At 46.6% G+C, this 15646-nt stretch overlaps 1 protein-coding gene across 5 annotated transcripts in view; it reads left to right on the top strand.

Annotated features, from left to right (window-relative positions):
- TIAM2 (TIAM Rac1 associated GEF 2) overlaps positions 1–15646 on the top strand; it is a 244678-nt gene that overhangs the window by 119261 nt on the left and 109771 nt on the right. For all 5 annotated transcript variants that reach the window (XM_070461588.1, XM_020880120.2, XM_020880121.2 and 2 more), the window contains 5 exons: positions 1285–1395; positions 2739–3884; positions 10114–10549; positions 13668–13840; positions 14837–15061. In XM_070461588.1, the coding sequence (XP_070317689.1) occupies positions 2745–3884; positions 10114–10549; positions 13668–13840; positions 14837–15061 (1974 nt within the window). In that variant the 5' untranslated portion in view covers positions 1285–1395; positions 2739–2744. The remainder of the gene's footprint in view (positions 1–1284; positions 1396–2738; positions 3885–10113; positions 10550–13667; positions 13841–14836; positions 15062–15646) is intronic.

Here is a 15646-nt window from a genome sequence, read left to right as displayed (position 1 = left end):
ATGGGAATGTAAAATGGTGTGGCTGCTATGGGAAACAGTATGGTGGCTCCTCAAAAAAATGAAAAATAGTAGAATCATATGATCAAGCAATTCCAGTTCTGAGTATACACCCAAAAGAATTGAAAGCAGGGTCTCAAAGAGATATATGTATACCTGTGTTCATAGCAGCATTATTCACAATAGCCAAGAGGTGGAAAGCAGTTTCTAAGTGTCTATTTACAGATAAATGGATAAACAGAATTTGAATAATGGAATTTTATGCAGCCTTAAAAAGGAAGGAAATTTTGACACATGCTACAGTAACACAGAGGAGCCTTGAAGACATTATGCTAAACGAAAAAAGCCAGTGACAAATATGGTGTACCTAGAGCAGTCAAATTCGTAGAGACAGAAAAGAGAATGGTTGTTACTAGTGGCTGGGGAGATGGAGGAGAGAGCGAGGTGAGGAGTTTAATGCAAGAGGTTTAGTTTTGCAAGATGAAAAGAGTTTGGGAGATGAATTACTAACAATGTGAACGTATTTCACACTACTGTCTGACCACCTGAAAATGGTTCAGATGGTAAATGTTATGTTCATTGTACTGCAATTACAAATATAGTTTTGTTTTCTTTTTTAAGAGGATAAAGGTCACTGTTGAGCCCTCACTGCTTTGCTCTCTCTGTCTGCAGAGAAAATAAAGGCTTTGTGTCCCGGCCGTGAACACAGCCAGATGGCAGCACCCACATGTTCCCCTCAAAGGTGGGCTTCCTGCCTCTGGCCTCTTGCAGGGAGACCCACGCATGTGCTGGAGAAAACCTTTTTCATCTCATCTCTGGGGTCGGCATCTCTGACACACGTTACTTTAGCCAAGGGCTATTTCTCTGTGATTCTACATTTTGGGTCAGCTGGGGAACAGTGACCTGTTGTTGCCGTGTCGGGACGCTGCTCCTGTGATCCTGCCAGGGCGGCGGGTCTGGGAGTTGTTTTCTGAGCGATGGTGACAGACGAGCGGTGACTCAGGGCCGCACGTTCACCTGCTCTCCCCGGAAACAAAGGCAAGCGTTTGCCTGCGGACAGAGTGAAAGGCCTTTCGCAAGGTCGGTGGGGGCGGTCCTGGCTTCCTTCTCATCTTCCAGACAACCCCGATGAATCACGCAGCTCACAGACATGCCGTTTATTATTTTCACAGCGATTCTGGACACCCATTGTTTCTCCATGTAATTGGCGTTAAGACTTCCTTTTGACTTTTGGGGGGACCGGGTGTAAAATGCTTGACAGGGTTTTCTCCTGTTTCTGTTTTTCAGGATCATTTCATGGATCCACTGCCTGGACTTACTAACCACGCTGCCTTGCTCCCCGGACCCTGTCAAGTCGACTGACCATTAATCTCCCTCATTGCACAAACCAAACTGCAGGTGAGTCCAGCCGGTGGGACCTGTGGTGCATGGCCAGTGCCATGGCTGTATTCGTAAAGGTTTAATTATTTGTTCCCATTATTTGTGTTTTAAACTGAGTTTGATCATTGCCTCCAAAGAAATGGCAGCCCTTTTGACTTTTGTGGCTGTACATTCTTACATAGGAAAGAATGGAAATTAAAAACCAACTTCATATATTGGAAGTAGGTAACCCACTCCAGTATTCTTGCCTGGAGAATCCCATGGACAAGAGGAGGCTGGCGGGCTATAGTCCATGGGGTCGCAAGAGTCGGACACAACTGAATGACTAAACCTAACCTCATATATTAGAAACGTAACTGGAAGCATCATTTCTGACTTGCCTCAAACAGTGATACATTGGTTAGAATAAAAACAAAACCAAAACTGTGGGGGTGGGGTGGTTTGGATCTTCCCCTGGAATTTGGCTTAACTAACAGACTCTTTAAACAAATCGGAGTTTTAAAGGAAATTGAAAAAATCTAAGTTTGGGTTTTTTTTTTTGGATGCTCACATTCTTTTTTTTTTTTAATTAAAAAAATTAAAAAATTTCTTTCTAGGATGCTCACATTCTAACAAGTCAGCTTCAGACTTTTCTCTTTTATCACATTCTATAGTGAGGACCCTTCAAGTCTTTAGAAAAGCACGCGAGATTAGTTTCATTAAAATGTTTTTCTGTCCCAAAGGAGAGCTTTTATTTTCCTCCCCCTGTTTTTCATCTCAGCCTAGTTTTTGAGAACTTTTAGTCTTTATCCTTTGAGGTATGCTATCCTGTGTGATATATGAAAGCTCCAACATAGTGCAGTACTCGGAGTCATATTACTACAAACGTGGTCGGTTTTCAGCAGTAACCACTTATATTGGGGTGCAATATGAGCTCTTCCAGTCGTTTATGTATAAAGGAAAGGTGTCTCTGTGGTCACTGAAAAATCAGTGTATTGCAGTGACAGAGTAAAGGGATTTTTCTCATTTTGCTCTTTAGAATCATTGATTCAAAACCTCCCAGCACCTAGTCTATAGGAGGTCTCTGTCTTAAGCTGATTGCTATGCCTGTTCAGTTTCTGAATTAACATCAGACCACAGATAATGTGCTTAAACTCACTAGCATAGGAGTGTGCAGTATTGTTTACCTGGCTGATGACCTGCAATGCAGAAGGAGAACCAAGTCCGTAAGTCATGCTCGTGTCTACGTCTCCGAGTTGTGTCAGGCCCAGAAAGAGGCTTCTTGGTTCCTCTGTCACCTGAACATGGCTTGTAGAAAGTTCTGTCCTAGTGGAATGTAGTTTAGGTCGTGACTCTTACTGACACTGCTGTTCTTTATTCAGGTGACGATGGGAAACTCCGAGAGTCAATACACCCTACAAGGACCTAAAAATCATAGCAATACTATTACTGGTGCTAAACAAAAACCTTGCTCCCTGAAAATCCGTGGCCTTCATGCCAAGGATGACAAATCATTGCACGGATGGGGTCATGGAAGCAGCGGAGCGGGGTACAAGTCCAGGTCGTTGGCCCGAAGCTGCCTTTCTCACTTTAAGAGCAATCAGCCTTACGCGTCCCGACCAGGGGGCCCCACGTGCAAAGCCTCCAAAGGCGGTGCCTACGCCAAGCATAGGACAAGTGCCGCAGGGTCAGATTTCCAGGGCACTGATGCCGCTTTCTCGCCCGAGAACGGCTTCCACTACGTCGGACGCCCGCCCGAGGAGAACCACTCGGCCTCGAGGGACTGCCGCAACGGGCACCTTCTCAACTGCTACGGCGGGAACGAGAGCATCGCGTCCACCCCGCCGGGCGAGGACCGTAAGAGCCCCCGGGTGCTCATCAAGACGCTGGGCAAGCTGGACGGGTGCCTGCGGGTGGAGTTCCACAACGGCGCCGCGCCCCCGGGGGCCTCCCCATCGGGCGGCCCGGTGCAGCTGCTGCGCTACTCGGCCGGGTCCCCGCCCAGCCCGCGCGCCTCCCCGGCCACCGCCGCGCGCCCTCGCTCCAGCAAAGGCAGCTCGCTCAGCTCCGAGTCCTCCTGGTACGACTCGCCCTGGGGCCCGGCCGGCGAGGTCAGCGAGGCCGAGGGCTCCTTCGCGGCGCCCGACACGCCCGAGCCCGGCCTCCACGCTGGCTTCCCGACCAGGGATGCTCCAAAGCCTTTCAGCCAAAGCGCCTCCCTCTCGTCCCTCCGGGACCCCTACCCCAACGCCTCCCTGGGGAGCCTGGCCCCCGCGGCCCTGCGACTTTCCGATGACTACATGGGCACCCGCGCCAGCCTCAGCGCCCGCGTCTCCTTCGCCTCCGACATGGACGTGCCGGGCCGCGTAGAGCGCGGGGAGCCCGGGCAGTTCGCGTCCTTCACCCTCCCTTGCCGCAAGTCCAGGGCCCTGGGCGAGGAGCCCTCCAAGAAGGACACCCTGAAAGCCAGGATGCGCCGCATCAGCGACTGGACGGGAAGCCTCTCCAGAAAGAAAAGGAGACTCCAGGTGAGTCTGGCTGGAGCGCCGGGAGAGATGCTCTTCAACTGGTTTCCTATCTCCAGAACGGGAAGGCTAGCAGAAGGCACTGCAGAGAGCGTCCTGAGCCTTAGATGAGCTCCTAGCGTGGTTAGCCTGAGACTCCGCACGTTTTGTTTTCAGGGGTGTGTGTGTGTGTGTGTGTTCCTTTTGTGTCAGACGTGCATTTTCACTCTGAACCCTCCACTCCAGTCATTCCCATTCTGTCCAATCTTGCACCTCCTGTATTCTGGGGTGAAATCCACAGGCCTCATACAAGACCTAGCCAAACTGTTCTTAGAAGGAACAGTGTTGGGGAGACTCCTCAGTGAATTGGTTATCTGAGTGCTCAGCTAAATCTCATTCTCAAAGCCTAGACAGAAAGGGAGAGAGAGACATTGTTGTCGTTTTGGGATTGAGTCGCCTTCCTGAGCTCGATGTTACTTTGGGGAAATTAAAATTCTTATTGTTCATTTGGTACATTGGGGGAAAATGTGTATAAGGTCAGCACCTTCTCATGGGGACAGCTAACAGTGTTGATAGCATCTTGACCTGAGCACATGGAATCACAAAAATATGTTGATAAAATAATCATGATGGTGGCAGTAATACTTTTAATGGGCATATAAAGTTTGAATGGGGGAGACAAATTGACTTTGATGCCAGCAAAGAAAGTAATAGTTTGCCTTCTTTGGTAATGAGAGGCAATTGCTAGGTTTTCTAATTGCTTTTTTTTTATTTTTGCTTTTAATTATTTATAGAATGGAGAAAGTATATTTTACATATATATTTTTTAACTCACCATAAGTCATATTGTTGAAGGAAATTTAAGTGACTTTAGGAATTTGTCTCTAGTAGAATTGCATTTTGACCATCCTAGATAGATACACAATTCTAAAATTTTATAGAGTTTTAGAAGTAGAAAACAATACAGCTTCCTTGAGCAGATTGTTTCAGATCTATAAATTTTACCATTAGTTACTTCCTTCTTAGTTACAAGGCCCAATCCCCCGTCCCAATATTGTACTTTGTCCCTTTCTTCCTCCTCTCAGGAGGAGACTAAGAATAGATGATCAGTGTCCTGTTACAGAACTCTTCATATCCCTGAATGCAGTAATTTGCTTCCTCCTGACTCATTACTTGTTCAGGTCAAACCATTAAGTAGTAAAGATTTCTTTGACCTTTCTCTCAGCTGTCAAGTACACTGGACAACTGACAGCAATCAATCGTAAGGGGAAAGATAGCTCCTACTTTCTGGGGACCTGCAGTCCCACGCAGACAACTTTCTCATCTTCTTGATGCAAGGGTTGTGTTGTCGACTTGTGTTCAGCGCTCATCTCCTGGGACCCTGATCCTGTTCCTCCACATCTCTTATTTGCATAGAGCATGGTTTTCTTACGTGTATGTGGCCTGGCTTATACCTGGTCGGTTCCCCTTCAGTTCAAAGGCAGATCCTTTGCCACTGTGGACTGACCACATTCCATCCTACACAGACACTTGCTGTCCAGCCACCCCTGGGAAGTGAACCTCTTTCAAGTCTGTACCATCCAAGACTTAACTGGATGATTTGTAAGCCCATGGAGTTAAGAACAGAATGGTTACAAAGTCAAAGAATCTGAATCTGAAAGGACTTCCCCTCATTTGGGCTTCCCAGGTGGCACTAGTGGTTAAGAATCCGCCTGCCAATGCAGGAGGTGCAGGTGGATCCCTGGGTCAGGAAGATCCCCTGGAGGAGGCATGGCAGCCCACTCCAGTCTTCTTGCCTGGACAGCCCCATGGACAGAGGAGGCTGGTGGGCTACAGCCCACAGGGTTGCAAAAGAATCGATTTAGCATGCACATGCACCCTCTCATTTTAAAATGAAGAAACTAATGTTACAGGAGCTTGACGGCTAGTTAGTGGAGAAGCTGGGGCCAAAGCTGTTTCTGCTAAAGCTCAAATATGCGTCTTTTCCACTTGGCTGCATGGCCAAGGTACTCTTGATAACCACTAGTAATTTTGTTGGGGTTATTGAACATTAAGATAACAAATTATCTTGGATTTTTGAAAAATGGCCTGTGAAGGCAGCTTTTTGCATTTTGCTTGTGTCAAATTTTGATAATTTATAAAGGTGAACAATATGTACTCTTTTGGTAGGTATGCCACTTCCATTGGCCTTGCCTTTGTTTTTCTTCTTCCTCTTTTTAAAATTTTCTGGTTGGTTTTTGTTTTTGGCCACACTGTGTAGCTTGTGGGATCTTAGTTCCCTGACCAGGGATTGAACCTGGGCCACTGAGGAACTCCTGCCTTTGTTTTCCTTTTACAATTGAAGGTGAAGACAGAGGTTGGGTCCTTAAAAATACAGTCAGTGCATAGGTGCAGCAAAGTTTGTGACAGTGTATCATAGTTAGGTACCAAATGCTTATTCTCTTACAGACTTCTGTATGCCAGTACAGCTAAGACTCAGAAAGTCTTCGCATGATGGGTAGACATATTTGACTTATAAAAAAAAAAAGTGACGTGAAAAGAGCGATCCTTTCTTTAGAGGGTTTTCAACCACTCTGGGGAGTCACAGCCTGAAAGCAAATTCATCAATGAAGATACTCACGTAGCCAAAACAGGGTATTCAAGCAGTTGGGGGTAGGGGTGGGGGGATGGGTGTGCAGGAGGAGGGTGTGTTTTTGAAGCTGGTGAACTATTTGTAGTGATGCAGCTGTTCTGAGATGGGTCCTTGGTAAACTTTCCATCCTGTGAGTCAGGAGGGCCAGGTTACACCGAGGCAACAAAAAACCCTTAGTTCTCCGAGGTTGAGCACAGATCAGTCGATGTCTTTCTCAAGCTGCGACTCTGGTCTGCATTGTCCCCCTCTGGGCCCCCAAGTCCCTGGAGCAGTTTCCCTCCGGGACACCCCAAGCCTCCGGGCCAGAGAGGGAAGAAACCTAGTGATGGGTTTTGAAGCGCCCACTCAGAAGCCCCGCCTTTCACATCTGTGTTCGTTTATTGGCCAAAGCGGGTCACGTGACCATGCCTGTCTCCAAGGGAGGGGGGTTGGGAGCAGGGAGTGGTCTTGCCAGGTAGCCTAGGGTGAACCCTGGCCACTGCTGCGGAGTTTCTTAGGAGGGTCGGAACACAGTGACCCCAGCTTTCTGACCCTCTCCATTTTAGACTCTCACTGCCCCTTGAGGGCCCCGCAGTCCCGGGGAGTTTCTGCCGAGGACCAGTGGCCATTACTAGGCAAAGAAAGACAGTGGCATGTGAAGAGTGACACGGTGAATTTAGTCCTGATAAAGTGAGGAATGGTGATAAGAGTTTTCTCTCAGCTCCCAAGGAATTTAGTGGCATCTCTTGCGTCTCTCTTCACTCTGCTGTGATGCGATAGTGTCATCAAGTTATGTTACCCGTCATTTATGATTATCTGATGCAGATAGGATTGAAAACTAGACTTCTTTATGTACGTGACTAACATAGCACCTTAGTTCACACACGTAGCACAGTGATCAGGAAATCCAGCTGAGACTATCAGGGACCTACCTTTCTCCCATATTCCTTCCTATTAACCTGAAAATGAGTCACTAGCTATTAGGATTCTAGATAGAAAGCTTTACACATTTGTTAAAAGACCAGGAAAATTCATACCTGTGTATATGAATCAGTTATAAATGGTAAAATATGTGATCTTTTCTCCATTTTTCAAGGAGGAAAATTTGTCTTTTGCTCTGGTTGAACATTTAAAAGTTAGCACTATGACTTAAGTCTACCTCTTATGAAAACCAATGTCAGGAGGGCTGACAAGTTACACTTCAGTTTGACACTTGATGCTTTTCTCTGGCAGGTCTCTGCTGGGTTTGAAACACCCCATCACAACTCTTGCTGGCTATCAGAAGCAATCCCAGTGTCCTGGGGCTGAGTCAGAGAGTCCTATTCATAGCTGAAATAATGTCAATATGAGCTAAATGAGACATATTCCTTCATCTCCTAGGAACGTTTGAAGAGCAACGCAGTGACAATTGAGGGAAAAAAAAACACACCCTTAAACTATTTTGACAGTTTCCTGTCCAAGTGACTCACCATAGCTGACTTATTTGCTCTGTTCTTGCATAAGCATCAGGGTATAAATAAATCTGACTCTGGGATATCGTATAAACACAGTGGAAGATAATATTTTCATTAGTAATAGCTATGTTTGGGGTTCAGTTGTTTGTAGCCCTTGGGTATTTAGAAGCGCTTGTCTAATTGATGATTTTCCTACAAAAGATAGCAGGTAATTGCCACTTGATTTCCGGATGAAATTTCTGGAAAAAAAAAAAACCCTGCACACAGGGGAGTATTCACCACAAGGTGTTTAGTCAATGGTCCTTGACCCCATTTTCCCTCCTCTTTATTTTAGTGGAGAAGGAAATCTAATTGAAAATTCACCAGCCTCTGAGTTGGAGTGTGTTAAGAGCCTCTGCAGAATTACCTTAACCTAAGCTGTAAATTTGAAGTGTCAGAGTCTTTTAAGTCATAAATCAAGCTTACTTTCTTCATTTTACTTTTTAAAATTTTTGTTTGTTTGTTTGTTTTTGGCTCCATCGGGTCTTGGTTGCCGCACTCAGGATCTTGGTTACATGCGGGATCTTTCGTGGTGGGCTCCTCTTCAGCTGAGGCAGCTGAAATCTCTAGCTGGGGCTCTTGGGCTTAGTTGCCTCTTGACATGTGGGCTTCCCAGGTGGCACTAGTGGTAAAGAACCCACCTGCCAATGCAGGACACATAAGAAAAGCAGATTTGATCCCTGGGTCAGGAAGATCCCCTGGAGGAGGGCACGGCAACCCACTCCAGTATTCTTGCCTGGGGAATCTCATGGACAGAGGAGCCTGGTGGACTGCGGTCCATGGGGTCACAAAGAGTCGGACACAACTGAGGTAACTTAACATGCACATGTGGGATCTTACTTCCAAGGCCAGGGATTGAACCTGCATCCCTTGCATTGGAAGGCAGATTCTTAACCACTGGACCAGCAGGGAAGTCCTCCTAAGCTCACTCTCTGCTGAGAAATTTACTTACTGCTATTGACCAATGAATGGCCTCTATGCAAGTTATTCTTCTTAAATGACTAGACCTCTAGTCTAGGTGTTCAAGGAAACCTTCGTGTTTTCAGCTGTCTCCACGGCCAGCTCAGTATTCAGTGTGTGTTGTCTTAAGAGGGGCAGTGGTTATTAGATAAACCTAATTTTATTTAGAAATGCTTATGTCTGATTTTGTGTCAGAATAAATATTAAAGAATCTTGCTTTGGTATTCTCAGTGCTTGGAATAAAATGAGTGCTCAAATAAAACAATGGGAATGAATAAATAGTATATTCTTTTCATGAAAAAATTCCCAAATTAAGTAAAATATACTAGTTATGAAATAACTACAGTTAAATAGCTATGGTTCTTAACAAGAACCCTTTGTGGATAAGGAGCCCAGGTGCATGGTTTTTACTATCCAAAGAGGGAAAATATTAATACGATGCTAACGATCTTCACGTCTAGACCTGAGCAGGGGTTCAGAAGCTGAAACTGTTCACTGTGGGGAGTGGAAGAAATGTTTATATATACAACACCCCCCTTGACCCTGAAACTAGTGCTTCTCCTGTTTAGCTTAAAAATGATTCAGAAGGAAAACAAGACTGCAAGAACATGAATTCTTTCCTGGAAGATACTGATTCACAGTTAGCCAAGAAATTAGCCAGAAATCTTCACTAGTATGTTTTGAATATACTACCTCATTTTTTGGTGCCAAGTGTAGGTTAGATTTAGGATGTGTGCATGCTAAGTTGCTTCAGTTGTGACCAACTCTTTGCCACCCTATGGACTGTAGCCCACCAGGCTCCTCTGTCTAAGGGATTCTCCAGCTGAGAATACTGGAGTGGGTTGCCGTTTCCTCCTCCAGGGGATCTACCCGACCCAGGGATCAAACCTGTGTCTCTTATGTCTCTTGGCAGGCGGGTTCTTTACCACTAATGCCACCTGGGAAGCCCTAGATTTAGAATGCTCAGGGATGGTTGATTTACACTTTTTAAGCATTGACTCCCTTGCCTATACACTGGTTTGGGCAGTACTGTCTTTGCAGACTTGCTGCATTAAAAAAAAAAAAAAAAAGACTCTTGCTTTGCAGCATTTCTATTAGCAAGCCACACTATTATATGCATGCCGTGTTGGGAAAGAGGTGCTTTGGCTGTATGTAACTTCTGATGGGTGGTCGTCTGTGTTGCTCACAGGAGCCAAGGTCCAAGGAGGCCAGTGACTACTTTGACAGCCGTTCAGATGGGCTGAATGTGGACACGCCGGGGCCCTCCCAGGGGTCTGCGTCCCTGTGGGCAGGGGGCTCCGCTCAGATCCTGTCCCACAGAAGCGAATCCGCTCATGCGATCGGCAGTGACCCCCTCCAGCAGAACATTTACGAGAATTTCATGCGAGAGCTGGAGATGAGCAGGACCAACACGGAGAACCTCGAGACGTCCACAGAGACGGCCGAGTCCAGCAGCGGGTCGCTCAGCTCTTTGGAGCAACTGGACCTGCTCTTTGAGAAGGAACAAGGAGTGGTGCGCAAAGCTGGGTGGCTGTTCTTCAAACCCCTCGTCACCCTGCAGAAGGAAAGGAAGCTGGAACTGGTGGCCCGGAGGAAATGGAAGCAGTACTGGGTAACACTTAAAGGTATGTGGTCTTCACCACCCAGAGGGTCCCAGGAGTTCTTTCCTCTGCTCTCCTCTTTCCTAGGAAATGTCAGCGAGTCCAGGCTGGACTGGAGTTCATGTGCAGGCATCGGATCCAGAACCTTCCAGCCTGCTTTCCTAAAATACCTTCTCAAACCTGTATAATATGTTCACTTAACAGTCGTATGCATCCTTCATTCTATTGACTAATGATTCAATGTAACAACTATTGCTTATTATTTTATAGGGGTTTCTGAACCAATTCTTTAATACTTGCCCTGCTTTTGGGGGATGGGAGGGGAGCCCGGGATAAGTAACCAGGTGTAGTTGAGTTATCTGGAACGTCAAGCATGGATTGTGCACATGGTCAGAACCCCAGAGAGGCAGCCCTCCCCAGCTTGTACTGTGAAGAATTTCATCTGCGTCATTTGGTTTGTGTTCACCCCACGATTATGAGCTAAGAGTGTCTCATTGTCATCACAAACACATGTTTTGTTGTTGTTGGTTTTTTTTTTTTTTTTGATGCAGAGGAAATAGGAGAAAGCCTTTGCTTTGCGAGGATGATAAAAGTTTTTCACAAGCCTTACCGTTTAAAAATTATAATTGCCTCTCTCATTGTGGATGGATAGATTATTTGAATCGATCTGAGGCTCTGAGTCAGCATCGCATTGATTTATACAGATGTGAACGCTGAGCACCCCCACAGCCTCAGGCATTTCTGCATAGCTGTCCTGAGACTTTGTCAGAGGAACCTGGTGTGGTTCCTCATTAGCAGCTGCCACCCTTCCTTGTCACGGGAGCAGGCAGAAACGGGGATCACACTGCACATAGTGTAGGTGAAAGGCCTGGAGCTAGCCGCAGTGCTCCCCATGTTTAGAAATTGTGAGCTCTGGGGGAGCTGGCATCAATTCATTACCCAGCACCCTCTGGGAAAGAGACATGGAGAAGCCATCTCATCTCTAGGTAACACCTTCCCCCAGCAAACTGGAGGTTTTATGCAAGCTGAGACCAGGCATCCCTCATGGATGCAGCCCTCTTTTCCAGTTCTCGATTGCATCCTCTTGATACCTTGTGGCGGCTGCGGAAGGCAAAGGGCTACCCGCTGGGGGAGGCGGGGTCTTCTGCTGGATAATGGAAGAGATTTGGAAAGCTGGAATAATGGATTGGATCCAGCAAGGTAACTTTTTTAAGGGATAAATTGATGCTTTTAAGGTTTAATGATCAAAGAACTACCCAAGGGCAGGAGAGGGAGGTGTGGCTCTAGTCATGTCAGACACTTTTCTTCAACATGAAGTTTGTTTACTAAAATGGATGCTTTGGGATGCTGAAAGCAGGATGCTTTCCCTTCTGCCTTGTGGCTTTGGAAACCCCCAGCGCACACCCCATGGTGTTAGGGGTGGTGGTGGTGGTCTGCGTCCACGTGTCCACATCCTGCTTTGAGAAGCCCAGCCATCGGTGACCCCCAGGGAAGGTAGAGCTGTGCTGTAAGGAAGATGAGAATGATTTAGCAGCATTTAACCTGGAGGACTGAGAACTGGGGTGACCGTGAGTATAGCAGTCTTTGGGAAGAGGCACTGAGTTTATTCTGGTTTATCAGATGTTGGGACAGGACTAATAGGTAGAAGACAAGCTGATGGTGAATTAGTGTAAAAAATACACGAAGGGAAAGATAAAACAGAAACCTAGTGCTTTCCTGAGTTTGTGCTCCTGGAGATGTTTGTAGTGGCAGGATGTTGGAGGCCCCTGGGGGAAGTGCAGGCAGGTGTCACTTAAGGTTGAAAGAGGACGTCTCTAGAATGCTGTCTCCCATCCTGGCAGCTGTCTGGGGAGCCTCTGGCTGCTGGCTTCAGGGGCACGGATGGTCCTGACTTGTGTCTGACCATTGTAAGATCCACGGTCCTGCCTGGGCCCTTGCTTGTTAAGCATTTGAAGCCCCATGGATAAAGGATGCTCTCTAGGTGACAGTGTTATAAAGCACACATCCCTTTGTTTCCTTTGCAGTCCAGGAAAGGCTTGGGATGAAGATTTTTTTTCTCCCCCAGCATAACCTATCCCATGTGGTTTTCTATGCTTCTTTCTTCTAGGAATTCAATATGTTGAGTTCAGCTTTCTTGGCTTAGAATCCAAGCTGTAATATTTGGGCTTAACTGTTTGGTTTAATTGTAGTTAAAAGCATATATATATATGTATACACACACACACACACACACACACACATTTCAGCAGAGTTTTAAAATTATCCTTGAAGTATCTATGTAAATAAAGTCGAAGCAGTCCTTTTTAGGAGCAGCTATCAGCCAACCATCTGGTTGCCCACCTACATTGAATGTATAGGTATGCTAAGGGCACACATGTTTTTTAGGGTTTGGAGGATGTAATAAAATTTTAACAAGGGTGATTCTGCTTCCCGGCAGTCTTTTCCAATGAGTGGATTTACGTATGGTTCACAGGGGACTTCCTGGGCAGAATGTTGGCAGGGGGGATAAACTGTCCCTCAGAATGCACAATAGGTGGGGTGCTAGGGCTGGCAGAATCTTGGTATCTGCCTGAAATGACTTTTACTTCCTTTCGATAGAATGCCTCAAGCCCCGGTCACTGGGAGCTCAGTGTTAAGGGAACCATTGGAAAGCGTTTGGACTGGCAGGGAGCTGGCGCCTCTACCCTGGTCCTCAGGTCCCCGGGTCATGGGATGTTGTATGTGCAGCGGTAGCATCAGTCAGACTTTTCTGGATGGAAAGATTGGAGGGTTATTTCTAAGTACATCAGTGGCTGGAACAAGAGACTGGCTCAGACCTGCCGCAGCAGCTCGGGCCATAAACCTCATGCCCCTTCCCCTTGTTCTAGGAGGCTCTCGCAGCCTCTGCATTTGGATGCGTGTTGATTGTGGGAGGAGAGATTGCTCAGTGCTCCACTCAGAGAGTACCATGCCTCGGGGATGCCGTTTCTGGGGGCAGAGCTGGGGTCGTGAACTTTTTTTTCCCTCCTGATTTCTATGCGGTGCTGGGTTCCATTGTAAACTTGCGTGACCATGTTTCCTTATCTGCCGCCTTCTCGTTCCTTTCCTACATGGGTCCTCGGAACCTGTGACTGGGGCAGTACTGTGCTTTTCTCTTTGACAGGATGCACGCTGCTGTTTTACGAGACCTACGGGAAGAATTCCATGGATCAGAGCAGCGCCCCGCGGTGTGCCCTGTTGGCAGAAGACAGCATCGTGCAATCTGTCCCGGAACATCCCAAGAAGGAAAATGTCTTCTGCCTCAGCAACTCCTTCGGGGATGTCTACCTGTTCCAGGTACTACTGAGCTTTCTAAACGGAGGGTGGAGGCGAGATCTTATGTCCTGTTAGGGCGAGAAGGATCCGAAGTAAGAGGCATGACTTAGCAATGAAATAGGGTAAAAGCCGTTAGACTTTGGATTAAAGTTTAAGCAAGAGAACTGACCTCTGCTGACTGCTGGGAACCATGGGGTTATTACCATTCAGTCGTTCACCCAGCAGGCGTTTCTTGGGTGTCTGTGTGCCAACGTGTGTGCCAAGTCGATTCAGTCGTGTCCAACTCTGTGCAACCCCATGGGGTGTATCCCGCCAGGCTCCTCTGTCCATAGGATTCTCCAGGCAAGAATACTGGAGTAGGTTGCCGTGCCCTCCTCCAGGGGATCTTCCTGGCCTAGGGATCAAACCCTTCTCTTACATCTCCTTCATTGGCAGGCAGGTTCTTTACCACTAGTGGCCATCTGGGAAGCCCCATATTTCCAGTATTCCACTCAAACTCTAGATATTTACAGACAACCATTTTAATATTATTGTGCCCTCCCTGAAATGTTCTTTTATTTTCATTTTTCATAATTAAGTCCACACCATGGATGTAATTTCATAACCAGGTTTCAAAATGTAGCATTTTGCTCCTAATATTTCCTCCTCTTATTAAAATTATGAAGGTAGCCTGCTTTTTTAGAGAGCGACGAGATGTACACTGCTTGAATATACCCTGTTTTTTCTTTTTAAATTATTTTTGTTACTCTCCTACTGCTGGCGAACAACTTGATTCTAGTTTGTCTTCCTGTCATATCTGGGGCCATGTGACACCCTTGATGCTCTCACAGGCCCTCTGGAATCATGGAAGCCTGCAAATCTGTGTTGAATGTGTTTTTTAAACTTGAACAGTTTTTATGAAGTGGAGGTATTTGGGGATTTTACACATCCAAGCCCAGGCTGCCACTTTGGAGAAACACTTGTGTGGAGAAACAATTCCAAATCGCTTCCCTCTCCCCCCGCCCCCTCTGTGTTTAGGCCACCAGCCAGACTGACCTGGAGAACTGGGTCACCGCCATCCACTCGGCCTGCGCATCCCTCTTCGCAAAGAAACACGGCAAAGAGGACACAGTCCGGCTGCTGAAGAACCAGACCAGAAACCTCCTCCAGAAGATAGACATGGACAGTAAGATGAAGAAGATGGCAGAGTTACAGCTGTCCGTGGTGAGCGACCCAAAGAACAGGAAGGCCATAGAGAACCAGGTACAGGTCATTTACAGTGTCTCCTCCCGTTAATCACCTTCCTCGTGGCAAACTCCGTTCTGGGAGCTGGTTCTTATGCCTCTGGTGGAAATAGCTTCTGTGGTCTCTCGGTTCAAGTACTTAAATGGTTGCACTTCTGTCATATGGGAAATATCTGCTTTGGTGGCTGTATACGTATAGTGGAACGTTTTATGACCAAATCTTGTTTCCTAGTATTGAGTAGCTCCTACTTGCCTAGCTGATTGTGTGAATATTGTCACTTTTTGAACAAAATTTGTATAATAAAACTACTGGAAGATTAGGCAGGTATGATTCTGATATAGAGGATGGCTTCGAAAGCAGTGGTTTGGTTGTTGTTTAGCTGCTATGTTGTGTCTGATTCTTTGTGACCTCACAACCTGCAGCATGTAGGCTTTCTTGTCCTTCACTATTTCCCGAAATTTGTGCAAATTCATGTCCGTTGAATGTGTTGGTGATGCCATCCAACTATCTCATCCTCTGTCACCCCCTTCTCTTCCTGCCCTCAATCTTTCCCAGCATCAGGGTCTTTTCCAAGGAGTTGGCTCTTTGCATCAGGTGGCCAAA

Source organism: Odocoileus virginianus, chromosome 34, assembly GCF_023699985.2.
Source record: "Odocoileus virginianus isolate 20LAN1187 ecotype Illinois chromosome 34, Ovbor_1.2, whole genome shotgun sequence".
In the NCBI taxonomy this organism is placed as follows: domain Eukaryota; kingdom Metazoa; phylum Chordata; class Mammalia; order Artiodactyla; family Cervidae; genus Odocoileus; species Odocoileus virginianus.
This window is presented reverse-complemented; position numbering and strand designations above follow the sequence as displayed.